The sequence below is a fragment of the Notamacropus eugenii genome, chromosome 5 (genome assembly GCF_028372415.1).
Source record: "Notamacropus eugenii isolate mMacEug1 chromosome 5, mMacEug1.pri_v2, whole genome shotgun sequence".
In the NCBI taxonomy this organism is placed as follows: domain Eukaryota; kingdom Metazoa; phylum Chordata; class Mammalia; order Diprotodontia; family Macropodidae; genus Notamacropus; species Notamacropus eugenii.
Window position 1 is genome coordinate 103,786,404 of NC_092876.1, and position 27,918 is coordinate 103,814,321.

General features: G+C 38.7%; 1 protein-coding gene across 3 annotated transcripts in view; it reads left to right on the top strand.

Moving 5' to 3' along the window:
• Nucleotides 1–27,918, top strand: part of ATP7B (ATPase copper transporting beta) — a 121,226-nt gene that overhangs the window by 54,165 nt on the left and 39,143 nt on the right. For all 3 annotated transcript variants that reach the window (XM_072610461.1, XM_072610463.1, XM_072610462.1), the window contains 8 exons: nucleotides 10,170–11,406; nucleotides 15,046–15,318; nucleotides 16,357–16,520; nucleotides 20,310–20,471; nucleotides 22,517–22,593; nucleotides 23,268–23,442; nucleotides 24,804–25,037; nucleotides 25,524–25,615. In XM_072610461.1, coding sequence (XP_072466562.1) covers nucleotides 10,170–11,406; nucleotides 15,046–15,318; nucleotides 16,357–16,520; nucleotides 20,310–20,471; nucleotides 22,517–22,593; nucleotides 23,268–23,442; nucleotides 24,804–25,037; nucleotides 25,524–25,615 — 2,414 coding nt within the window. The remainder of the gene's footprint in view (nucleotides 1–10,169; nucleotides 11,407–15,045; nucleotides 15,319–16,356; nucleotides 16,521–20,309; nucleotides 20,472–22,516; nucleotides 22,594–23,267; nucleotides 23,443–24,803; nucleotides 25,038–25,523; nucleotides 25,616–27,918) is intronic.

The following is a 27,918-nucleotide window of genomic DNA, read 5'->3' on the forward strand; positions in this document are numbered from 1 at the left end:
CCTTAATCTCTTCTCCTCCCCTCCCCTCCTTTCCCCTGCTCTTCTCCTTTCCCTCTCCTTCTCCCTCTTTTCTCTTCACTTGTCTGCCTAGCCTTGACTTTTTTCTTCTCTACCTTACCCCTCACTCCCTCAGACTTTCAGAATCAGGAAGTTTGTTTTCTTTATGACTATTTCTTCCCCAGTATTATCTTTCTTCTTAATCTCTCCTCTGCCTGTTCTTGCCTCTTTCTTTAGGAGTTTGATGTATTTCTACAACAAGGTAGGGTGTGTGTGTGTGTGTGTGTGTGTGTGTGTGTCTGCATTCAGCCCTTTTCTGTTTGGTACAGATCTTTCCCCTCCTCTCCTCTGTCCTGTCCTCTCCCAAAACCTTAAACCTACTGCACTCTGAAGCTGGGACCCCAGTGGGTCCCCGCCGAAGGACTCCTCTGGACCGTCCTAGCTTTACAGTGGTTGTCAATACTAACTTGTTGCTGTTTCCCTCCCAGCCTGATGTCTTTCTTTTTCTTGGCCTCATTAATGGGGCCATGCCCTGGCTACTTCTTAAACAGGCCTATTCAATGAATGGGTATTGTCTCACCCTAAGTAAGTACCTGGAAAGACCTTGGCCTAAAGGGGTTAAGGTCTCCCAATGCATCCTGGGTCATCTCCAGTCATCCTGATGAATATTTGGTCACTGGATTCAGAGGAGGAGGAGAAGTGAGGCTGGTGACCTGCACAGCTCTCCCTCACTCAAAGCAAAGTCAAATGCAAGTCATGTCATCATTCCTCTGATGGCATGGTCTTCTTAGGCAACGAAGGACAAACACAAAACAATTTGGTACAGATAAGGGTATGGTTAATATGATGCCTGCTATCCCCACCCCTTCCCCATGTTTCTATACTCCTCTTCATGCTCCTCAATTATGGGAAATACAAGTTCTACCCCACCCTTTCTCCTTTATAGTATTATATTCCTTTTATCTTTCCTTTTATTTCTCCTCTCAAACTTTCAGAAATGAAATTCCCAGATCCTCTGTTTTTCTTAATTAACTTCCTCAATACCCTTTGAATACACTAAGGTTTCTGAGAGCACATTAATTCTTGGTGCAGCCCCTTTCACTACTGGAAAGCTATTTATTACATTGAGCCGCAAGTTTCTCTGCAAATTCCTCTTCTCTCTGGGGTCAAACGAAGCAAGTCTTCCTTGTGATTGTACTTCAAATACTTGCAGATAGCTAGCCACCTACGATGTCCCTTAAAAGTCTTTTCTCCCAGGTAAATATCTCCAGTTTCTTCAACCAGTGGTCTTGGTCTGTGCCCTCTCAATCATTCTAGTCGCCTTTCCTTGTCAGTGTTCAAATCAGTGTATCTAAAATAGGAAACATATTAATGTCTTTTGAATGTACATAGAAGGATCTGAATCTGTTCTTATAATTTTGAGGAACATGATGATTCAGATGTGTGGGTGTGTGTGGGGGGGTATTGTGTGGAGTAAAGTACCAGAAATCAGAATTCTTTATAGTAGTTTTGCTTCATGTAGTACCACAGAGATGAAATAATGCACCTTAGAAAGTATTTTGGTATACATTTTACATTTTGGAAGGCTTGGAGAAACAATATGCAAAGGCACAAAGACTGGAGAGGAAGTACCACGTGTAAGAAAGTGCAAGATTCATTTGGTTGCATTGTAGAATGAATTAAGAGGAGTGAAAAGTAATAAAGCTGGACAGGTGGGTTGGGCCAGGTTGCAAAATGTTTTAAATGACAAATGTGAGACTTCGTATTTGACCTTAAAGACCTAAGGAGTCCCTGGAGTTTGTTGAGCAGGGGTTTGAGTGACCTGGTTAGAACTGGACGTTAGGACAATCACTTTGGCTGTTCCATGGAGGATGAATTGGAGAGGGACAGATTTGTGCCAGAGAGACTAACTTGGAGGGCATTATAGCATTCTAGGTGAGCAGTGATACAGACCTGAAGTAAGGCAGTGGCTGTGTATGTAGAGAGAAAAGGGATGGATGTGAGATGTGATAGAGGTAGAATCAACAAGGCCTGGCAGCTGATTGGATATGCGGAGTGAGAGAGGGTGAGGAGGTAAGGATGTCACCTAGGGTAGCTACAGAGTGTGTGGTACCCTTAAGAGACAGAGAAAAAATTTGGAAGAAAGGTGGGTTGGGGGGTGATGGTGGAAATTAATGAGCCCTGTTTTGGACATTGTGTTGTGTGTTTGGTAGTCAGTACATAGAAATTATCATTAAACCCTTGGGAACTGATTTGATTGATTGCTGAGAGTGTGGAAGTAAAGGGAAGAGAGCCTAGGACATAACTTCAGGCTACAGCTACATTTAGGAGACACAATTATGATTTGATTATCTAATAAAAAGATAGCAGGGTCAAAAAAACCCAGAGCAGATGCAAGAGGGGCTGGAGAGCAGTGTTAGATGCTGCAGAGAGATCCAGAAGAATAAAGATGGAGAAAAGATGGGTCAATTAACTCCTTTTTCCAGGAATTTGTTATGAAAAATTGTCCTATATCTGTCTTCCCCTTCATGGGCAAACTCCTTAAAAACTCTGTCTGCTCTTTTTGTCTCTAATTCTCTTACTTCTGACCTCACTTAATAAAACTGCTTTCTCTAAAGTTAATAATCTCTTAGTTGACCATTCTTTCCTTCTGAAGACTATCACTTTTCTAAGTTTTCATGATGCTAACATCCTAGTTCTCCTTCTATCTGTCTGACAGCTTACTGTTGAATGACAATTAGTCTAACAAAATTGAATGCAATCACATAGTTGCACCTGGAGAAACATCTTTATGAAAATTATTTTGTGCTTTTAATTCATCTTGATTCAATAAACATTTATTGAGCATTTACTACATATATATATGTACTTATATGTATATGTATACTACACACACAAACATATTCTTATGTATGTCTATTAAATTAAGAACTGATGTAACAGCAGACAGAGAGCTGCTCCCACACCACCCCACTAACACTCAGGTGTTCCAAAATAAACAAACACTCTGGCATTTCATAAAGTTGCCTCTGTTTTCAGAGATTTTTCTTCCTAGACCACTTGCCTTTACAAACCTGCCCTTCTAGAAGGAGATTTATTTGTATTGTTTCTTGCAAAGGAATGGCTCCAGCTGCTTGATAAACCCTTTTGGCAGTTATACACACTCCACAAATTTTGACCAGGAAAAATTAAGATAAACAGTGTGGAAAACTGTCGATGATTCACTTCTTAGATGTTGGAGATGGCTAACGAGTTAGGTTTTTATCCTAAAGAAGCAGTTTGCTAGCCTGATGTGTTTGTAGTACTCTTTGAGATTACTGTGAATTAGTCTTTCTTTGAGAATCTGTCCATTTTTCTTTTCCGTAGCCTTTATCTTTGTTCTTTTTAATAAGACTTTATTTGATGCTGACCACATCCAGAAGATTGTGTTTTCTTACCTGTGTCTGCAGTGTGCTTAGGCGACACAACATGGAAATGGTTAGCTATGTAGCAGCAGTGATGGAAGCAAATGACATGATGAAGAAGTAGCACTATTAGTATCATTTTAAAAGTCCTAGTATAAGTAGAAATAATAGAGAATATAATAAGACCATGGCTATTCCAACAGTGAAATAAAGAAGCAAGGGAACTGTCCATCTGATTCATGAGAGAGTATCTTTCTGCTGAGGAGAAACCAATTGTTTCAATTGGTTTGTTCTTCAGACCAACTGTTTGTAATATTCAAACCAACTGGATTGTTGATTGCTTGGTTTGCCTTTTCATTTTGCATTTATGGACGTGGCTCAAGGGAAGAGATTTGGGAACAACCTAGATTATAAACTGATTGAAAGCAGTGGCTGTGCCAGTTTGTCTTTATATCCTCTCCTGGTGCCTCACAGTCTCTTGTGTATAATATTGACTTAGTAAATGGTTGTTGGATTTACTGGAGTAAATCTAGTTTTCTGGTATTCTTGTGACAAGAAATTAACATAGTCAACACTATTATCCATGTTCTCTAGGGACTAGTTTCGATAAGTGAAATACATGAATAATAAAATCCCTCATTTTTGATTAGTAATTTCAGTCACATCTCTTACCAAGCCTTTAAAAAAAAGTTCACATCTTTTTTCTTCTTTTTCTTATATTCTTTTGGATATATAATAAATGGCAGAAAATCAAAAAGATTATTGTAGCAGGGGAAAAGGATAAACAACTTAGCTAAAGGTTAATTCCCTAGATAACTTATGTTTAATTCTCAGAATAAGTTGTAAGTTTAACTGTTTTAAAGATATAACATTATTAATAATATTTTACTCAATTAGTTCATGATTTCATATATTAGCATAAGAAATAAATATTCTCTGTCTTCAAAGACAATTATAATCTTCAGTTTGTTTATCTACCCATAACCTCTTTAAAAATAAAGACATCAAAGTTTGGGAAAGAACACCTACCACTGTTACTAGGATTTAGTTCCTATTAAGTAGAAACAATTGAAGCTGAAGTTGTGACCAAACTTGACCCCAAAGAAGAGGTATGAAAAGGTACTCTTCCCTTGTTCTGAATCTTGTACTCACTTCATTACTTTAGATATCTCTGGCTTCTTTGGTAGGGACGCTCCCTCCATTAATGTCAATGCCAACAATTGCCTTAGGTGATCGTCTTATGAGTTATTACGATTGAAAAATCATCATTCATTAGCCCGTTTACTGGTAATGAGCCTCTTTGTACTTAGGAATTTAGAGAGACTGATCCTTAGATGACAGTCTAACTCTTGGTCTGTGTTTATAGCCACTTGGTAGTACCCAGCAGAACTTGCATTCCATGAAAATCCCTTCCATGCTATGGTGCATCATCAGAGGAAGACTTTTTGCATAACATTTGCCTTTGAAGAGGTTCACTTTAGGTGAACCTTGATATAATGCTTGCTATGGACCTTCACACTCAACTGATGATGGAGTTAGCTTAAAGAAGTAGTAGTAAGAGAGCAGGTGGAGCCCATTATGGGAACTCTGATTAGCAGGGGCGGGGCTTGTTTTGTAGGAAGGCCCACCCCTTTTGTTAATTTCTAATGAGGCACTGGGTCTAGAGGGTCATGATGCCCTCCAGCTCTGAAATGTGTATATATACTCTGAGGTGAGGGTTTTACTCTTTGGAAGAAGGTTCATGTGCCAGATGAAACTCTGGGTCTCATTAAGGAGCCCCCGACTTTGAAAACTCAAATGTTGGTACTTCCCTCTCTAGTATCTATGTATCTATGTAATGGTCAGACTGTTGGATCTGTCTGTTGATTTGTGATGTATGTATTGCTTATGGTCAGACAGTTAGAAGCGCTGTCTGTTGGTCTTTATTTCTCAGCTTGTATTTTCTCTCTTGGTATATGTAATTAAAGAAGATTGTTGACCCCTCAGAAGCTGTTTTTCTTTTAGAAAAGCAGATCTAAGAACCTGTGTTAGCAGGCCATCCTGGATGTGTCAGGGTGCTTGCTGCTACAGGAATATATTTCCTTTAAGTCTTTTTGGCATAGCTGAAGGCAACCTTGTAAACTGAAAAAATAAGTGAACCACGATGTTGTACTTATACTGAGCAGAATTTTTTCCCCAATTTTTTAAATTTTTCATCTAAAGTTTTAAATTCCAAATTCTGTCCTTTCCTCCTTCCATCCTCTCCCCACTCCCTGAGATGGTAAGCAGTCAGATGGAGGTACATGTGCAGTTATGTAAAACATTTCCATATTAGTCATTTTGTTCAGGAAACTTGAATAAAAAAATAAGAAAGAAAAAAGGAAAAATATCATGCTTCAGTCTGTATTCAATCAATATCAGTTCTTTCTCTGCAGTCAAATAGTATGTTTCATCATTAGTCTTTTGTAATTGTTTTGGTTCATTATATTGCTGAGAATAGCTAAGTCATTCACAATTCTTCATTGTTCAATATTGCTGTTGCTGTGTACAATGTTCTCCTGGTTCTGTTCACTTCATTATGCATCAGTTCATGTACATCTTTCCAGGTTTTTCTGAAATCATCCTCCTTGTCATTTCTTATAGTGCAATAATACTCCATTACAAACATATACCACAGCTTGTTTAGCCATTCCCCAATTGATGGACAATTCTTAGTCACTACAAAAGGAGCTGCTATAAGTATTTTTTGTAGAAATAGGTCCTTTTCCCTTTTTTTTTTGGATGTCTTTGGGATATAGACCTAGCAGTGGTATTGTTAGATCAAAGGGTGTGCACAGTTTTAGAGCCTTTTGGGCATAGTTCCAAATTGCTCTCCAGAAAGATTGTTTTCCACCAGTTCATTCCACAAAGTTCATTCCACCAGCAGTGCATTAGTATCCCAGTTTTCCCATATCCTCTCCAATGTCCAACATTTTCCTTTTTTATCGTATTAGCCACTCTGATAAGTATAGGGTGGTACTTCAGAGTTATTTTAATTTCCATTTCTCTGATCAATAGTGATTTAGAGCATTTTGTCATGACTATAGATAGCTTTGATTTCTATGTCTGAAAATTGCCTGTTAATCCTTTGACTATTTATCAGTTGGAGAATAAGTTGTATTTTTATAAATTTGACTCAGTTCTTTATATATTTGAGAAATGAGGCCTTTGTCAGAGATACTTGTTGCAAAAATTTTTCCCCAGTTTTTTGCTTTCCTTATAATTTTGGTTGCATTGGTTTTGTTTGTGCATCAACTTTTAAATTTTATATAATCAAAATTATTTTACATTTTGTATATATATCCATATCTATGTATATCTATATCTTCTTTGGTCCTAAATTCTTCCCTTATCCGTAAATCTGATAGGTAAACTATTTCATGGTCTATTAATTTGCTTATAAGATCACCCCTTATGTATCAATCATGTATCCATTTTGACCTTATCTTGGTGTATGGTGTGACATATTGGGCTATACATAGTTTCTGCCATTGTATTTTCTAGTTTTCCCAGCAGTTTTTGTCACATAATGAGTTTTTGTTCCAAAAGATTAAATCTTGGAGTTTGCCATATACTAAGTTACTATCATCATTTACTACAATATAATGTGTACCTAATCTATTCCACTGACCCACCAATCACCCCTTATGATCTGATATGGCCAGACTACCTTCTTTCACTTTTTTTCATTGATTCCCTTGATACTCTCAAGCTTTTATTCTTCCAGATGAATTTTGTTGTTATGTTTTCTTGCTCTATAAAATAAGGTTTTTGATAGTTTGATTGGTGTGCACTGAATACATAGATTATTTTAGGTAGAATTGTCATTTTTATTATATTGACTCATCCTACTCATGAGCAATTAATATTTGTCCAGTTATTTAGATCTGACTTTATTTGTGTGAAAAGTATTTTATAGTTATATTCATATAGTTCCTGGTTTGTCTTAGCAGGTAGACTCCCAAGTGTTTTATATTGTCTACAGTTATTTTAAATGGAATTTCTCTTTCTGTCTCTTGCTGCTGGGCCTTATTGGTAATATATAGAAATGTGGATAATTTATGTGGGTTTGTTTTGTATCCTGCAACTTTGCTAAAGTTGTTAATAACTTCAAATAGTTTTTAGTTGATTTTCTTGCTTTTTCTAAGTATAATATGATATCATCTGCAAAGTGATAGATTTGTTTCCTTATTGCCTATTCTAATTCCTTTAATTTCTTTTTCTTCTCTTACTATGATAGCTAACATTTCTAGTACGATATTAAATAATAGAGGTGATAATGGGCATCCTTGCTTTCACCCCTGATTGTACTGGGTAGGTTTCTAGCTTATCCCCTTTACAGATAATGCTTGCTGAGGGTTTTAGATAAATATTACTTATCATTTTGAGGTAAATTCCATTTATTCCTATGCTCTCTAGTGTTTTTAATAGTAATGGGTGCTGTATTTTGTCAAAGGCTTTTTTTTTTTGCATCTATTTAGATAATCATATGAATTCTGTCAGTTTTGTTATTGATATGGTCTATTATGCTGATAGTTTTCCTAATATTTAACCAGCCCTGCATTCCTGATATGAATCCTACCTGGTCATAGTGCATGATCCTCGTGATATATTGCTGTAATCTCTTTGTTAGTATTTTATTTGAAATTTTTGCATCAATATTCATTAGAGAAATTGGTCTATAATTTTCTTTCTCTGTTTTAGCTCTTTCTGATTTGGGTATCAGCACCATATTTGTATCATAAAAAGGAATGTGGTAGGACTCTTTCTTTGCCTATTTTTCCAAATAGTTTACATGGTACTGGAATTAATTGTTCTTTATATGTTAGGTAGAATTCTCTTACGAATCCATCTGGTCCTGGGGATTTTTTTCTTAGGAAGTTCATTGATGGATGGTTTGTTCAATTTCTTTTTCTCAGATTTGGTTATTTAATTATTTTATTTCTTCTGCTATTCTGGATAATTTCTATTTTTGTAGATATTCATCCATATTGTTTATATTTTCAAATTTATTGACATATAATTAAGCAAAATAGCTCCTAACAATTGTCTTGATTTCCTCTTCATTGGTAGTGAATTTACCCCTTTCATTTTTGATACTAGTAATTTGGTTTTCTTCTTCCCTTTTTTAAAAATCAAATTAACCAATGGTTTATCTATTTTATTGTTTTTTTCCCATAAAACAAGCTTCTAGTTTATTAGTTCTTAGAAATTGTTTTCTTACTTTCAGTTTCATTAATCTCTTCTTTGATTTTCAGAATTTCCAATTTGGTGTTTAATTGGGGATTTCAAATTTGTTCTTTTTCTAGTTTTTTTAGATACATGTCCAATTCATTGATCTGCTTTTTTGTCTGTTTTGTTGATATAAGCAATTAGAGATATAAATTTTCTCCCAAGTACCACTTTGGCTGTATCCCATAAATTTTGGAACTTAGATTTTCTTCCCACTCCTTCCTTTTCCTTCCCTCATCCCTCATCCCTCACTCCCCAAGTTGGCATACAATTTTATATAGGTTCTACATATATATTCCTATTAAATACATTTTCACCTTAGTCATGTTGCATAGAAGAATTAAAATGAATGGGAGAAATCATAAAACAAACTAAAACGTAATACAAAAGAAAATGATCTGCTACATTCTGTGATCGAATTCCATAGTTCTTTCTCTGGATGTGGAAGACATTTTGCCTTAAGAGACCATTGGGAATTTTTTAAGTCCTTGCATTGCAATAAAATTCTAAGTCTTTCAGAAAAAATCCTTGCACACTGTGGTCGTTGCTGTGCACAAAGTTCTCCTGGTTCTGCTCCTTTTGCTCAGCCTCAGTTCATATAAGTCTTTCTAGGCCTCTTTGAAGTCTTCCTGTTCATAATTTCTTATAGCACAATAGTATTCCATTACATTCATATACCACAATTTATTCAGGCACTCCCCTTGATTTCCAGTTTTTGGCCACCACAAAGAGAGGTGCTATAACTACTTTTGTACATGTGTGACCCTTTCCCATTTCTGTGATCTCTTAGGGATAAATTTCTAGACGTGATATTGATGGGTCAAAGGGGATGCACATTTTTGTTGCCCTTTGGGCATAGTTCCAAATTGCTCTCCAGAATGACTGGATCAGCTCACATTTCCACCAACAATGAATGTGTTCCACTCTCCCACATCTCCTCCAGCATTCATCATCTTCCTCTTCTGTCATGTTTGCCAGTCTGATATGTATGATGTGGTACCTCAAAGTTGTTTTGATTTGCATCTCTCTAGTCAGTGGTGATTATCATCGTTGTATTAAATGAAATTGATTGTTTCTATGATTTGTTCTTTGACCTACTTATTTTTTAGGATTAGATTATTTAATTTCAAATTAATTTTGAATCTTTCTTCCCATTGTCCATTATTGAATGGAATTTTTATTGCATTGTGATCTAAAAAGGATGTATTTACTATTTCTGCTTTTCTGCATTTGGTTGTGAGGTTTTTATGTCCTAATATGTGGTCAGTTTTTGTGTAGGTGCCATATACTGCTGAGAGAAAAGGTATGTTCCTTTCTATTGCCATTCAGTTTTCTCCAGAGATCTATCATATCCAACTTTTCCAGAATTTTATTTATCTCTTTAACTTCTTTCTTGGTTATTTTGTGGATATCACATGATACTATCTTTCATCCTTATGTGCCAGAGAACCTGGAATGCCTCTAGGAGTAAATAATATTGCTGATTTTGAATTCTAAAGATGTCTTTTCTTCCTTTAGATGTTATCTAAAGTTGCCTCTGCTGCTTGTGCTCAAGAATTATCAATAAAGCAGGAATTTGCTTTTGACAACATAGGATACGAAGGCAGCTTGGGTAGTCTACCTACATCATCATCTTCAGCAAGCACTAGTATGATCAACATTTTGGGCATGACATGTCAATCATGTGTGAAGTCTATAGAGAGCAGGATTTCTAACTTAAAAGGTATTGTGAGCATAAAAGTTTCCCTTGAACAGAGTAATGCCACTGTGAAGTACATACCATTGACCATAAACCTACAACAGATTTGCTATGAAATTGGTGATATGGGCTTTGAGGCTAACATAGCAGAAGGAAAGACTGCATCATGGCCTACAAAACCCTCATCTGCTGATGAAGTAGTGACCAAGCTTCGTGTGGAGGGCATGACTTGCCAGTCATGTGTCAGTACTATAGAAGGGAAGGTTGGAAAACTTCAAGGAGTTCTGAAAATCAAAGTCTCTCTTAGCAATCAAGAAGCTGTCATCACTTATCAGCCTTACCTCATTCAACCTGGAGACCTCAGGGACCATATCAATGACATGGGATTTGAAGCCACCATTAAGAGCAAAATGGCACCATTAAGCCTGGGAATGATTGATATTGGACAGTTACAAAATAATAACTCAGTGTCAGCTCAACTCTCCTGTAGTAATACTGGAGTACGGGGGAACCAGTCAAGCCCAGCTGCTACTCTCCAGTTAGGAGTGGAAGGAATGCACTGCAAATCCTGTGTCTTGAACATTGAAGGAAATATAGCTGAACTACCAGGTGTGCAAAGCATCAAAGTATCTCTGGAAAACAAAAGTGCAGATGTTCGATTTGATCCGACCTCTATCACCCCACTATTCTTGAAGCAAGCCATTGAGGCTCTCCCACCTGGAAATTTTAAAGTCACTCTCCCTAATGGAGTAGAAGGCAGTGCATTGGAGAATTCATCAGACAGCTTGTCTTTAAGACTTCCTCTATTTACACAATCCCAAGGAAGCCATGCTCAGGGAGTGTGGAGTACTGCTCAGATGGGCATTGAGGGAATGACCTGTGCTTCCTGTGTACAGTCCATCGAGAGCCTACTATCCCAAAGGGCAGGCATAAGAAAGGTGTCAGTCTCTTTGGCTGAAGGGATTGGAACTATCCATTATAATGCCTCAGTAGTGAGCCCTCAAGAGCTCAAAGCTGCCATTGAAGACATGGGATTTGAGGCATCTATCATAACTGGTATGTATTTGCTATCTGGTTGTTTCCTTCTCTTTTTCTCTCTTTATATTATAATATAGTATCCAGCTTGTTTGACAGGTGGCCCATTTTCTTATGGAATAACAATAAAGCAGTCTTTTTTTACACTGAAAGACTGAAAGAATTCTTATCATTTCCAATAGCTGGTACAATTCTCATCTGGATATGATGGCAGTGGATACCAAACATGAGCACAATAAGACCTTTGACATCTTGTTATTTTTTCTTAAGGCAGTTATGTCTTGTTTGGTTGCTTTTGACTACAAATTCACTCCAAACAAACTGTCTTTGCCACAGAGGCTTGTAGAGTATTTCTTAAAACGATGTCATTTTTTATCTCAGAATAAAGTTTCATTCATATTTTCGTAGGAAGAAAGTAAAATCAGGATAGAGGAAATGGATTTTCCAGCTTTTTATTTTAAGCCTCCATGATAGCCATGCTTAGATAGTCATGCATATTGCAGTGGAAAGGATGCTGAATTTGGAGTCAGAGGGACCTGGGTTTGCATCTCAGGTCAATCCTTTACTACCTTAATTATCCTGGGCAAACCACTTAACTGCTTTGGGTCTCAGTTCTTCATCTATAAAATTAGAGAACTGGAGTAGAATTGGACTCCAAGGGTCGCTTCTAGCTTTGAGTCTATGACACTATTAATTCTTTAGTCCACGGTCTTATTCTTAGGTCAGTTTCCTAGAGATCATTCCATTTCATTTTTCCCAAATGATTGATAGATGGATATTTTGTAGATGGACATTTTGATGACTGATGACTTGGTGGAAAGTTGAATGCCATAGCCAGGACTTCTAAATGCAAAGAGTAAAGAACTCTATCAGTCAAATGGACAAATTAGTCATCTTTTTTCTAATGCTGTCTCTTGTAAAAAGGCCCTGATTCTGAACTCCTGCAAAATTGCCCATTTCTAAGCAGTGATAAAAATAAAGTCTGACTTAATTACTTTCTGTCCCTCCCACACTTCCAAAATTAAAAATAGTTTACATTTATATGACACTTTATGCTTACCAAGCATGCTATGCAGATTATCTCGTTTGATCCCACAACCAAACCTTAGAAGATAAGCAGTGCAGATACAAATTTTCCACATAAGGAAACTTGAACCTGCTTAAGTTACTTTTGCAAAATCGTATAACTCACTAACCCAGACTCAGGATTCAAACAGACATCTTGTGGTTGGAATTCCAGTTTTCTTTACCTTATAGCATATGCTGCCTCCTCAGCTAATGTCATTCCTCTAGCGATGCTTTATGGTGAGCATGTAGAGGAAAAGATGTCCCTTTGTGGACCACCTGCAAAATTAGACCACATTTTTTCATGAATTTCCAGGAGTTGCAGGTCACTTGTGTTCCCTCCTTGCTCCAGCAGAAAAATAGAAGAAACGGCAGATGCTTCCTCACTGCCTGGGGTTAAAAGGAGGTGTTAAATATAATTTTGATTGGTACATAATTAATCTTCCTGTGCCTCTTTATCTTATTTGTGTTTAAATTGTGGCAGATGCTTATGGGTAATATTTGTTTGGAGATACTGCCAGACATAATGGAAAGACCTCTGGACAGGGAGTTGGAAGGCCTGAGTTTCAGCCCTAGCTCTGTCACTTGCCAACCTTGAGACAAGTCCCTTCCATTCTCTGTGAACAAATTTTTGTCCCCTATAAACTGGAGCTGACAGTGCTCTCATTATGGCCCTCATGAAGCTGTGAAGAAAGTGCACCACACTAAGTCAGGCAGAGTGCTATAAAATGTGAGGGTGATTACTTCCAAAAGGGTCCTTTGGGTTTGCATATTTCACATTGTATATGTTAAAGGAAGTGACAGGTATTAAAGACCTTTACAAAAATACCAGCCTGAGATAGAAGATGTGTGGCTATACTAGAAGTGAGCCAGCTAAAACCCTAAAAAATATATGTCTGGCTTCATCTTCATAAAGTGTGAAGTTAAGACTTTTTCAAAGCACTCTTTTTAACTGTCCAGGTGATGTTAGGATCACATATAGCAAACTGGACTAACTGAAATTTTTTAGTCGCTTTTCTAGTTTGTTATAGCTTCATAGATAGGATCCCGCTTTTGTTGCCAGCTTTTTTTCTTTTAGGACTACATCCAGGCAGCTGGGTGGTACAGTTTGATAGTGTGTTGAATATCAGTTCAAATGAGTCCTCAGACACTTTCTAGCTGTGTGACCCTGAACAAATCACTTTAACTTTTTTCTGTTTCAGCTTCCTCCTCTGTAAAATGAGGAGAGTAGCACCCACCTCTCAGGGTAGTTGTGAGGATACAAGGAGTGAATATTTGTAAAACGCTTCGGCACACCTTAGGCACACCTTAGACTGCTATATGAATGCTAGCTAGCTAGCTAGAGGAGGAGGAAGACTTAGAAGAGGAGTGGGGATTGTAATCATGTTCTGACCTGTACGTACACTCAGTTACCTGCATAGAACGTGTACATCACCATGGTTGCATTCTGTACTTCACCTAGTTTCAGGAAGGAGATCTTTTTAAGAAGAAGAATCAATAAGAAAATAAAAGAGAACAGTTAATTCCATTTTAATAGGAAAGAAATGTAGCATGAAGTTAACACATCACTGTTTATTATGGGATTTAAAGTCCTTCATCAATTCCACTTGTGTAGTTGGTTGTTATTTGGAAGCTGACACAATGATGGCTGGGATGGACAATGGGTTGGATGGCAGATTTTGAATCCAAAGAGATATTGACAGGCCAGAACAGTGAGCTGAGTTTAAAAAAAAAAGAAGAAACAAAAGAAAAGTTTAATTGGGATAAACTCAAAATCTTATACTTAGTTTTAAAAAAAAGTTCCCAGATTCAGGGTGGGATAGTTGTGGCTAGATCATAGTTCATCTGAAAGATATCTGGCTATTTTAGTGCATTGAAAGCTCAAAGAGTATGATGGACCTAAAGACTCGACCTGTACAGGGGCCTTCCAGGTGAGGCGACTCCCTCTACCAGGGTAGGTCAGCAGATTTTGAAATATGGCCCCATTGCAGGAGGAGGCCAAGTCATTAGCCAGTGTATAGGGCTGGTGGTGAGATAAGAGAAGAAAATGTTGGAAATTGATTCTGTAGAGAATGAGACAAGGTAGTTGAGATGGGTAGAATTGGAAGGTTCCCCAGCAACATCAAGGCTCTGTACCACGAAGCCACCATGAACTTTGCTGATTTTTTTCTCTAGCAGTGCTAAATAACAGGCAGGAGCTGGAAAATCCTAGAGGGGAGGATTAAAAACCAGGACTTCTGACTTCTAGTCCGGCCCCAGTCTGCTCCCACATGCTGCTCATCTGTATGGGGACTGTTGTGTCAAGCAGCCAACCTGAAAGAGATGGAGCAATGCTGTATGGCAGAGTTAAAAGAGTCTCTTCTTTGCCTGCTTTGTCTGACCACTGCCATTAACATGAAGCAAATATTTGAAGATGAGGTTTTAAGGACATAGGTGGCTCTTTGAATTTCTCATAAGTGGCATTCTTTATGAAGGAAGCAACTGGTATTACAGAGTGGGGTCTTTCATTCTGTGCTGGGGGGACTTAGGGTCTAGCAGTCACCTCTAATTTGAACCATGTCTTTTTCCTTTTTTTTCTTTTTTTTTTTAAAAAAGACACCAGTTCCAGAAAGCGTGTTGGAAACTGTTATGCTGTGGATTCTAATGCCCAAACAGAGCTTAAGGACTCAGTTTCTCTTCAAGAGGAAGACGTTGCTGTTAAGGGATATCACAAAACCAGCATCTTGGGCCACTCTCCAAAGCCTTTTCCCTCAGGATATCCACTTTCCCCTAAGGCAGTGACCTCAGAGAAATGCTTTTTATGCATAACGGGCATGACCTGTGCATCCTGTGTATCCAATATAGAAAGAAATCTACTGAAGGAAGAAGGTGAGAGATGTAAACCTTAAATTATCTCCAGTGTAGAATCCATGAAATTCATTGTATGTTCTGTATTGGAACAGCTTAAGAGATCATTGAAGTAGGGCATACATTGTCTCCCTTTAGGGCCACCATTGCTACTTGTCTAATAACTTGGTAGGAGGTTTTTCTCTGATTAGTATAAAAGTCTGCCTAATCTTCTTGGACAATTAGTTCCTTGCCTGTTTTCTGATCTTTGGTATTTCTTTCACTTGAGATATAAAAGATAGCTTTGTATATATAAATTAGGCATGGAAAAAGGGTGTCTCCCAACACAGAGTTATTTTTCTTCCTTGCTGTCTTTTTTTTCTGCTCGGTCCTCCTGGTATTATTAGTATTGTAGCTTTTTACCTTTCAAGCCTTATTTATTGTATGGCTTCCTACAACTCCATCTTCTCTTAGGTCCTTTTGTTCTTGTGGGTTCCCCATTTCTTAAAACAGAAGAACCTCATTCCAATCCTCTGTTCACAATAATCTGTTTTCCTGGTATCCTAGAACAATGGTCCTTAAAAATGGGGTCTGAGAAGGGCCTCTTTATATATTGTCCACAGGCTAAATTAATTTATAACAAGACCATACTTTTGTATCCTCTGTGAATCTTCTCTTGATATTCTTTGTTGACACTTCATTAAAAGCCATAAATTATCCCTTCTCCTAATTTGGACAAGGTGTTTTGCAGTGGAAGCAGGTGGGCTGGATGATTCGTGACTTTGTTAATCTCTCAGAAGCAGGCTGTGGACTGAAAACATTTGAGGTTACTGTTTTGGGGGGGAATTCTTTCTTATTTAGAAGTATCTGAGAAAGTAGTTCCCTCCCTTTTGTAAAACGGTGGCTGATAGATACAAGGTATATTTCCTCCTTGGGAGTGTGTGGTGTATATAGCCATATCCCACTGGTATGGCCTGTCATGGCCTGAGGGAGATTTTTTTCACTTTTCAGTGTATTCTACATGCTGTTCCAAGGAACCTTGCTTAGAACAAGCCACTAATGTTGTTCTTACGGTTTCAGGTATACTGTCAGTTCTGGTCGCTCTGATGGCTGGAAAAGCAGAGGTCAAGTATAATCCACAAATCATCCAGCCCCTTGAAATAGCCCAACTCGTCCAGAATTTGGGCTTTGAAGCTACAGTACTGGAAGATTACACTGCATCAGATGGCAGTATTGAACTGATTGTGAGTATTGGGGTGGAAAACTAAAAGAGCAGGAGAAGTGTTTAAAAGAAAGCAACTAGATTCTAGATTGGACTCTGCCACTAACTAGAACACCATAGTTAAGTCACTTTCCCTCTCTTATCTCAGTTTCCTGAGAATGTGACAACTAGACCCAGATATGAAAGAGAACTTAAATATTTTGATAGTTTGTCCTCTATTTATTGGTGGGCTTTGTTCTTTGGGCCATTGATTGACATATTTCTGGTTCAGGATACCCAGCATAAACTTTTTTCTAAGTTACCTGTGATAAGTTATTTTCCCTGTGGTGCAATGCATGGATAGTTCATGACTTGTCACTCCTAGAAGTAGCTACTTTGGGATTAAATCATTGGAATGATTTGAGGAGTAAAAGGAGGCTTTTAGGGAGGAGAGAAGTTCAAGAACCTTGGCGAGGTGCAAGCTTAGGGAGCTGTTGGTATCCTGAGGTGAACTAACATTAGAAGTGGTGCTCAGAATACTGAGATGTTTCAATAACTACATGCCTCTGATTGGCCATGAAGAGGGTTGAGGAGGCTCTGAATGTCTGAGATATTGTGAAACCCACTGGCTGGGAGAGGAATCAGGATATGTAAACTCATCTCTCTGTGTCCTTGTCTGGATGGGACAAGGGTCATACGTACCAAACCAGAGATAAGCAGTCACTGTAACTGTTGCTCAGAGAAAAATGAGAAGCTGTACCATGGGATTGGGTAGACTGAGTAGAGCTTTCGTAATTACTGTAACCAGTCACCCTGTCTATGAGGGAAGAGGATGACATGGAAACATTTATATAGGGTGTCCCAGAAGTCTTGATACAGTTTTAAGTTATTGAAGCTTACTCGCCTACTACACTTCTGGGAATCCCTGTATGGCATTTTAAATTGGCAAAGTATTTTCCTTAACGACAACCCTGTGAGGTAGGTAGTACAAATATTATTTATAGGGGTGACCCAGTGGTTAGGGCCCTAGATTTGGAGTAAGGAGTAAGTTCAAATCCAGCCTTTGATACTCACTAACTATGGGATTCTGGGCAAGTCACTTAACCTCTGCCTGCCTCAGTTTCCTCTTCTATAAAATGGGGATTAGAACAGCACCTACCTCCCAGGGTTGGTGTGAGGATCTAATGAGATAATATTTACAAAGCTCTTTTCAAACCTTAAAACACTATATAAATGCTAGCTGTTATTATAATATTCCTTTGACACGTAAGAAACAGGCTCTGAATGGTTACAGGAATACACATGTGTACCTAGCTAGCAAATATTAGACAGGAGGATTAAAAGCTAGGGCCCCTGACTCCAAGTCTGGCCCCGATCTGCTCCCGGTGCTGCCCATCTGCAAGGGGATTGTTGTGTCAAGCAGCTGACCTGAAAGAAAGAGATTGAGCAATGCTGCATGGGCGAGTTAAAAGAGTTTCGTTTGCTTGCTACATTTGATCCCTGCCATTAGCAATAAGCAAATATTTAAAGACAAGTTTTAAGGACACAAGTGGCTCTTTGAATTTCTGGTAAGTGGCATTCTTTATGAAGGAAGGATTTGGGCGTTCGTTACACAATGGAGCTCTTCCTTTCTGTACTTAGGGCTTAGCAATCACTCGATTGCTGCTGTCAACCTCGTGATGGATCACAAAAGAATTTTCCCTTTCCCTTACTACCACATTCTGCAAATGAGACAAATACTAAACCAATCAGTTTGCTGTGCCCCAAAATCTAAAAATAAGTGACTAATTTTATTTAAGAACTTTTTTTTTTAACATTATGAGGATTATATTGCCTTAATATAGTATTTTTTAGTTAATTTGCCTTTATGATCATTGCTGTGTATTATTTTCACAACTGGTCACTATAACGTACACAGGATTTTCTTGTGAGTCTCAGCATTGAGAAGAGGCAGTGTGAACTTAGAAGGCTTGGGTTTGAATCCCTTCTCCATCAGTGTGACCTTGAACAGATCATTAACATCTGTGGCACTCAGGTTCCTTATCTATAAATGAAAATACTGCACTGGGACAAATATAGGTCACACTTCCCTCACTAATCTGGCTTGTATTAACCTGAGTCTGGGCTATCCTTGGCATTGTTTTTAAATGTTTAACTACACGCATACACACAGATATACATGTATGTACCTACACATAGATGCACACATTTTTCCTTTCAAAGAGATCATTGTTGCATAGTCCATATTTTTGGATCATACTTTATCAAATGTGTGTGTGCGTGCATGCATGTGCGTACGTGTGCGCGTGCACATATGTGTGTATGTGAGACAGTCAGAACTTGGTACTCCCCAGAGAAGGTACTTCTGGATTAAATCAGTGTATGAGAAGTATGTGTATAATCTGCATATATAAATCTGTGTATGTGTATATCTCTATATATGTACATATACACACACACATAAATACATAATTCTATAATTTTTTGTTTAGTCATTTTCAGTGGTGTCTGACTCTGTGTCCCCATTTGGGGTTTTTTGGCAGAGCTACTGGAGTAGTTTGTTATTTCCTTCTCTAGCTCATTTAACAGATGAGGAAACTGAGGCAAACTGGGTTAAGTGACTTACTCAGGGTCACACAGCTAGTAAGTGTCTGAGGTCAGATTTGAACTCAGATTTTTCTTGCTTCAGGTCTGGTGCTCTATCTAGGTACCAAGTAGCTGTCCCTTTATATTATGTTGTATTATCTCATGTTATATTAATAATTTCAATATGTATTGGACCAGATGGCTACTGAGGTGCCTTTCAACTCTCAAATTCTATGATTCTGTGTTATCTGGTACTTATCTCCTTTGCCCAATGTGATCCCTTTAAATAAGATTCACAGGGTTTTTGTACAGGTGTGATCTTATGGAAGATATATGTGTTGGCTCTTTGTAGCTATCAGGCCCCATATAAATGTGAGCTATTGTACATAATTATTAAGCTCTTACTGAAGGAGAATGCTGACTATTAATGCTCTTTGTCTGATTCATTGTATTCATTCTACAGCAGTGATTTCCTCCTTTCCTGCAGTTATGGGACTGAAGGAGACCTTAACGATGCCCCTTCTCTTCTTTAGCAGGCATAGAGCCTAAGTTTTAAGGAGCTCATGTTGTTTTGTAAAGACTATGTCTCCTCATGAAATCACATTGAGGTAGATGAAGACCAGGCATTATTATACCCATGGTGCCAGTGAGAAAACAGAGATGAAGAGAAGAGATGCTTCTTACAAACCATGCAGCAAGTAACTCCCAGAGCTGGGAGTTTGAGTTTAAGTGAAGCTCCTACCTCCCCATTCATCGATCAGTTATATTGTCTAGACAAAGGATTCATAGCCTTTTGGAGGAAGAAGAGCTACTTTTTATTTCTGTACTTGAAGACACTTGGGGGTGGTGGTGGGTGGGGCTAATATGGAGATTTGACTGAATGGGGGTGTCATGGGGAAAGGCTGTTGACTCCATAGTCAGAGGACGTGAATTCCAATCCTGTTTCTGGTGCTTACTATCATTGTGACCTTGAAAGAGTGACTTGCCAGCTCTGGACCTCAGTTTCCTCATCTGTAAAATGAAGGGATTGGACTAGATGACCTCCCATATGTCTTCTGCCTCAAGATCTGTGGCCTAGTGATGTTATAATGTCCTGGATAGATTACTGGCCACGTAGGAGTTGATAGGAGGGAATGTGGTGGCAACTAACTTGTGATAGATGAGTGCCTAATGATGTACAGGTTGGCGAGCCCTATAGATCCCACAAGTTCTCTGAAAATATCTGTTTTATCCCTCTGCTTTGTAGGTCACAGGAATGACCTGTGCTTCATGTGTTTACAACATTGAATCCAGGTTGACCAAAACCAGTGGCATTCTCTATGCTTCTGTGGCTCTTGCTACTAGCAAGGCACACATCAAGTTTGATCCTGAAATCGTGGGTCCTCGGGACATAATAAAAATTATCGAGGTACGTTATAGAGATCGATCTTAGGTAATCTGAAATAGTGAGAAGGTAGATTGGAATAAAACACATTTACATTTTTGTGTTTACTTTGGAAGAACATTTGAAACATCTGTGGATCTGAGATATCTGGCCCATGAACTGTAGTGGTTCCTGCTTTCTTAGTATTTTAACTCTTTGATTTATTCATCAGATGTATATTTCAGTGTTTGCTCTGTACACTGAACTGTATTAGAGAAGATGCCAAGATGGAGATGATGTCCTTAATGAGCTACAATCAGTGTCCATCCCTTTTGACCAAGTCTCCACTGTGATCTGTATCAGAGACCATTAGTGATGAATTGCATGGTTTTTCAAAAGTCAGCAAGGAAACCAAACAGGATTAACTTGCAATGCAACCTTTAGAGATAAAGTTGCAGCTTAGTGGTAACCATGAACTTCTTAAAAATCTCTCATGAAATATGCAGCACCTTCATGCAAGATTTGCAATATGCATTCTTGACTTTTTCACTGTTTAAAAACCAAACAAGCACCCCATGCTGAATGGCCCTGACATACTGTTAGTATTCAGTAAATCTTGAAGGATACCAATAATTTGGAATAAAAGAGTGATGTGAAGGGTCCCAAGTCAAATTTGCAAGGCTGAGAAGAATCTTTAGAAGGCAGTGATTGAGCACAGTTTTTAAGGCCTCTCATTGTATTTTATAATCTCTGTTACTTACCTCCTTCATTTGGTCTCACCCCCTGTCAAAGACTATGGCTGCATCCTTTTCAGTTTTCTGAGAAATGTCACCCACTCCGTGCCCTGGGCCTCCTTTTTTGCAGCTTACGTGGCTTTTTCTTAGTACCACAGTGCTGGAATTAGTCATACATGGCCCTGTTACCCAAGATTCTCAGATGTCCTCATCTCTTTTATACCACCTTCTCCAACTATATTTGATTTTTATTGTTCAAGACCTGCGATGAAAGTTCCAGGGTGTCTCTCCTCATAGGGTCAGCTGTCTTATTTCCTAACAGCTTTTCCCCATGGACGTTGTAAAGAGAGAATTAAAAATCACTGTGGTGTTTGGGAGTAGGAAAGAAGGGTGTACATGTGTGTATATGTGGAAGATTGAGAGGTAATTACTGATGAGCCACAGATGAAATCCTAACTATTGAGGGACCTTGTAAATCATCATGCGATTTAGTGGAAAGACCCCTGTACTTAACATCAGGAGATCTGGGTTCTCACCTTCTAAACAGCATTTCTCAAACTTTTTGATCTCGGGACCCCTTTACACTCTTAAAAATTATTGAGAGCTTCTTCAAATGTAAATTGTGTCTATATTTACTATATTAAAAATTAAAATGTTTTATTATAAGAAAGTTTTGACTTTGAGGACCTTATGGAAGGATTTCAGAGACTCACAGGGTTCCCTGGAAGACACTTTGAAAAATTCTGCTCCAACTCTTCCTAGATGTGTGACTTGAGCAAGTTTTACACCCTTCTGACCCTCAGTTTTATGATTGGAAAAACAGGGATTACGATGTTTTCACTATCTCACAGTGTTGTGAGGAAAATGCATCGTAAACCTATGTGATTGTGTTCTGTGTTATCAGAATAGAAGGAGGAGGGTTACGTTATCTCTGTGACTTTGGACAAGTCCCAAGTCCCTCCACAGTCTAGGAGCTGAGGCCTTCTGTCTCTGAATCCCTCTGAATATTGGAGTGCTACGGAGAGGGCTTTTCTGCATATACTGTCTTTGTATTCATGAAAAGGAAACACCACTCTCCTTATGGATGGGAGACATTCTATAAAACATCACGCAGGCTGGACCTAGGATGGATGTGTGTGTGTGTGTGTGTGTGTGTGTGTGTGTGTGTGTGTAGGAGGGAGATGAAATGTGTACATTTTTATGTGTGAGGAGATATGACAACTTACAAGCCACTACTAATGGAGCAAAAAAGTGAAAGTGTCTCATAAACTCATCGCATTGTTTATGAAAGACTTCTTCCAGTGTGTTCATTCATTTACCAAGTATTCTCCACTTTTTCTTTTTTTTAAAAACAAGGGAATTGGCTTTCATGCTTCCTTGGCTCAGAGAAACCCCGGTGCTCATCATTTGGATCACAAGATGGAAATCAGACAGTAGGTAGAACAGTTCTGAAATAACTCAAGGTTCTCGGATAAGTATGATGCTGTCCTTAATCCAGATTCTTTGGCTTCTCCTGGTGTATGCTTGTCTATGTTAGCATTGTCGGTGATCCATTGCTTTCCACAGTCCTGGATTAATATGGCTTTGTGTTTCTTAGTTGTAATACCTTTGAGCTTGATTTGGCAGAGATTTTAGACCTAGAATACTTTGCAGATTAAGAATTGGTACTTTATTTAAATGAGAATCAAGACTAAGGTGTGAGTGGAGGCTTCATGATATAGTGAAAAGAATGCTGCCTTCATAGGCAAGAGACCTGGGTTCCGATCCCTCCTCTACCACTTATTTTGTGAGCAAACACTTTGCCTTTCTAGCCCTCGATTATCTTATCTATAAAATGGGTACAGTGATATATTACCTGCCTTTAGGCAGGGCACTGGATCCGATGGTCCTTGAAGACCCTTCTACCTCTATGGAAAACTTAAAATGCTACTTACAACCTCAGTGGGCTGATATCTGGGAGGGAGAGCCATTGCCTTTTTCCTTCCCACCAGAGCCCTGGACACAGGTGATACAGATGTGTTTCAAACCCCACCAGCAGGAGAACAGGGCACTGATCCAAATGGGAATTGTGTCTTACGTGATGTGGTTGCTGCCCTTTCCTTTCTAGATGGAAGAAGTCTTTCCTGTGCAGTCTGCTGTTTGGCATCCCTGTCTTGTGCTTGATGATTTACATGTTAATACCTAGCAGTGAACCTCAGGAGTCCATGGTATTGGAGTACAACCTTATCCCTGGATTATCCATCTTAAATCTCATCTTCTTTGTCCTGTGCACTTTTGTCCAGGTGTGTATAAGAAGGAAAAGCAAAGCCTGTCTTGCTCTGCTGCTTGCTTGGGTGAGTTTGTGTGCTCTGGACCCAGGCCAAATGAGGTCCCATGTTTGGAATCAGATGAGGGGCACTTTATTGCTTGCTTTGGCCCTGCAAGTGTGCAAGCTGAGATGATGGATGCTATTTGTCATGTCACTGACCAGCATGGGCCTTCCTCACTGATGTGGAGGACTGAGGAGGAGCTGTCTTTTTGAGTCACTTGGGAGCCAATGTTCTCTCCTGGGAAGTAGTTCCATGCATGATTGTATGGCCTGGAGGTGATGTGTTCTGTGCTTTGGCAGGAGCATCCTACTTGCTATCTGGCTTACATGATCACGGTTTCAATCATCATTTGAACATGTACAAGGCTTTCCTCTTCATCCTGGAGAGGAAACAGGGCTGGACTTGGAGCTGGGAGATATTTGCTTGAGCCACAGCTCTGACGTTTACTAGCACTGGACAAATTACTTAATCTCTCTAGGTCTCAGGTTTCCCAGATACAAAATAAGGGGGTTGGATTAGAACAGTAGCCACTTAGTGAGAGCTGAATAACTTAGAGTTATTAGGTAAAGGAACACTATAGAATTTCAAAGCTAAAAAGGACTGTGACCAGATTTAACATGAGAAACCCATGACTTGGAAAGAGTATATGCACAAGGTTACACAATGAGGCAGAGGCAATCTCCTAAAGAACCCATATTCTTTAAGGAATTTAAAATGTTATGTATTTGGCTTTATGTTAGAAAACTAAGAGTATCTTCTTGGGGTGGGAAATGGGCACTTGATACACACATTTTGGGGAAGCAGTTACTTCTAAGGGTTTTTAAACCTCTTGGTCTGATCCTGGAGTTTTAGGGATGAATATGACCTTTGAATAATCCTCTGTTCTTCTCCCTTGCTGTCCCAGTCTTTAATCAGGGAACTCCTTTTAATCACGTCATTGACCATATATGTGTCTTCTCAACCACACTGGAAGTTCTGTGAGGGTAGGGTTCATATTTAAATTGTTCACCTTCTGTAATGCAATATAAGTAAATGGTTGAATCTAAATCTGAATTTAACCATTCCAGCTGAGACTCCCTGAATTTTAAAGGCCATTTTTTACAACTTTTCAGTGCATAGTTCAGCCTTCAGTTTTAGAATTCACTTTTTAAAAAATCATCTGTCAAAATGGAGACAAGCAATTTCATGAAAGCCAAAGATACATGTCCTCAGGGTGGGGGTGGGGAGGGGTGGGGAGCATGATGGGGTTGGGGAGAAGAACTAGATCTGTGTGCTAAGTTTCGTTGGCTTGCTCATCAATAGTAATCAACCGTCTTACCCTTTCCTCTTTATAGTTCTTAGGCGGGTGGTATTTCTACGTCCAGGCCTACAAGTCATTGAAACACAAGACTGCCAACATGGATGTGCTCATTGTATTGGCCACAAGCATTGCTTATGTCTACTCTTTTGTGATCTTGGTGGTAGCCATTGCAGAGAAGGCAGAGAAGAGTCCGGTCACCTTCTTTGATACACCTCCCATGCTTTTTGTGTTCATTGCACTGGGAAGGTGGTTGGAACATGTGGCAAAGGTAAGAAGCAGAAGGAAGATAGGCTGTTTGCAAATCCGGACATTGCTTGACCTGTATTCAGAGAACTTGTACTTTAATTTTGAAATATTAAACATAAGCTAAATTCCCATGTTAAAGGGACATGTTCATTTTGCACGTACTACACACACACACACACACACACACACACACATACACCCACACCCAAAACATTAATTAAGAATTTTTTTAATATATAGATTCACTGCTGTAGCTTTTGTACTCAATTATTTCTGCTTGCTGACGGCATAGCCATCAAGCTCATGCAGTGACATTGTGGGCATGAGGGAGGAGTCAGCAGCATATTATTCAAGTAGAAAGAATGTTTGAATCTGTCAGCAAGACTATTAAATGACAGCTCTTTTCTTCAGGTAAAACAAACCCATTACTCCTAACCCCAGGTTTGTGCGTGACAGTATAGATAGGATCATGTCTTTTAAAAATTTCTCTGGCATCTCTTCTCTTTAGAGCAAAACATCTGAAGCCCTTGCGAAACTTATGTCTCTTCAAGCCACAGAAGCTACTGTTGTAACATTGGGCGATGACAATCTAATCCTCAGGTGACTATTCTTCACCAGAGACTCTTTTTCACAGGCTGGGGTTTATTTCTGTCATTTAGAAAATGTTCATTGATGTTGGGGGAATGGCACTGGACATGAAGTCAGAAGACCCATATTTGAGTCCTGGTTCTCCTACTAACTGAGTCTTAGACTGGGTGCTTTCCTAGATCTTTGGCATATTTACTGCTGTCTAGCCATCCTTCCTCCACCCTGTGCTTGTGCAGATGATTTTTTAAAATCAAAATACAGTCTTATATTTATTTCTAAGCTTCAGGGATCTGTAATTTTGTAAATATGGGCACTCCCTCCCCTGGTACCCTGATTGCAAACCCTGTATGAGTGGAAGGTTAGCTCTGAGGGTTGCCATGTTTAAGAATAAAAGTCATTATTCTGTGACCAATTAGGCGATGAGCTCCTCCAGACTTATCTAGTCTGGTTCTCAGTAACAAATGTATGTATGCTCTGTCACCAGACCCATACTTGGAGTCTTCAGCTTGGTAGCCAGAACTTGTGCTCGGCTGTTAGGGCCTTTGAGAACATCTATGAACACTTTTACACGAGGACAAACCATTGGGATATGACTTTCATGGGCTTCGCATTTACTGCTAGTCAGTTTCATCTTAGTAACTTTGGCTCCTCATTCTATCCTTTTTGGATCTTTATTGGTTTGTGAGTAGAACAATTATGGGATTTGGAGCCAATAGCATCCACCTTTGACCTTCCAGTCTGAGGCTCTCATCGTAGAGTTAAGAAAACCTACAATGCCAAAAAAGTGAAGAAACATGCCTGACAGTATGGAAATGGTGGGATTGGAACCCAGGACTTCTAACTCCAAATTCGGTGTTCTCTCTGTTATATGACATTGCTTCTTTTTGACTCCATTGACTAGTTTGAGGACATTAAAGGAGCTCAGGCAGTCCAGCCCACTCGTCTCCTCTTTTGTTTATTCTGGATCAAGTTCTTTCTTTGTAGTATCTGTTCAAATAACTTTATGTAGAGCAGGCATTCAATACATATTTGTTGAAATAGGCTTTAGCCTGTAACGCACAATTGAGTTCAGCAAACATGTAGTAAATGAATACCTATTACCTATAATTGTATCTGCTTTTGTCCACAACTGCCAGAGCCTCTTTATATCTCTAGTGTCTGACATATTGTAAGTGCTAGAATGTGGGGAGATAATGAAAACAGGGACAAGACTTTGAGGCGTTTGATTCCACCCTCTCCCTGCCTCCTTTAGGAATAATCATTGTAACAGGTTCGGAATGCAATATGAAACAACATAAAATGGGCATATGCTTCTTCCTGGGAGCTCGTGCAGGGCTAAGTCTGTTTTATCCCTTCACATGCTTATTATACGCTTTGCTGCCGTTAGGCAGCTGGTTAGATCCTAAAAGTGGTAAGAACGAAAAGGGTTTTGATTGAGTCACTATTATACATTGGTTCTTAGAAATGTCTAGTATACATTTGTCCAGAATCAATGTGATTAAAAAAGCTCTTTCATATCTCAGTTATAAACAGGACCATCTTTTTTAAAAATGGTGATTAAAAAGGGTTTCTTCTTAAAGAACTGGTAACCATTTAGAAAGCAGTTTTTCTGCATAAGCTAAGGTTTGAGTAACTCCACACTTCCTGTCAGAAAATGTGCTATAATATATAAAAGTGCAGGTCACTAAGGGAATGGAGGTAATTCACATTTCAGTTCATACTAGCTAAAGTATTGATCAGAGAAGGGATAAGGTGGCTAGAGTGAGTTAGGAGTGCCTCTAAATGAAGATGCTTTGTCCTAAATAACAAAAGACTTTAGCATGTAAGTACAATATAATTTTCCTCCTTTTTGGCTTCTCCAAGGCGAGGAATCAGGAGTAGAAACCAGGATAGTGGGGTTTTTTTCCCTCTATGATGTCACCATTTATTGTCGCATCCTTTTCAGTTGCTGCTATTATTAAATAAATTAATGCTCACCAATATTCTTTCAAATCCAGCTACAAAAACTCTGAAAATTGAAAGGCCAAATAGGTTACATGTTTGCTAATAATATCAGACACATTTAGTCAATCTAAATATTTTCTATTGTTGAAGGGTATTTGAAGTGAAGAGAAAATTTGCCAATAGACCTACCTCTGTCTGTGTTCCCTCTTCTATTTTTACTTTATCATTTTTAACACTCTTTTAAAAAATATTTTGTAACAAAATCTCTCCCTCTCTTGCACCCCTCCCCTACCTACTGAGGAGACAAGCCAGTATGATAAAAATTATATGTGTGAAATCATGCAAAACATATTTCCATATTAACTGTATCA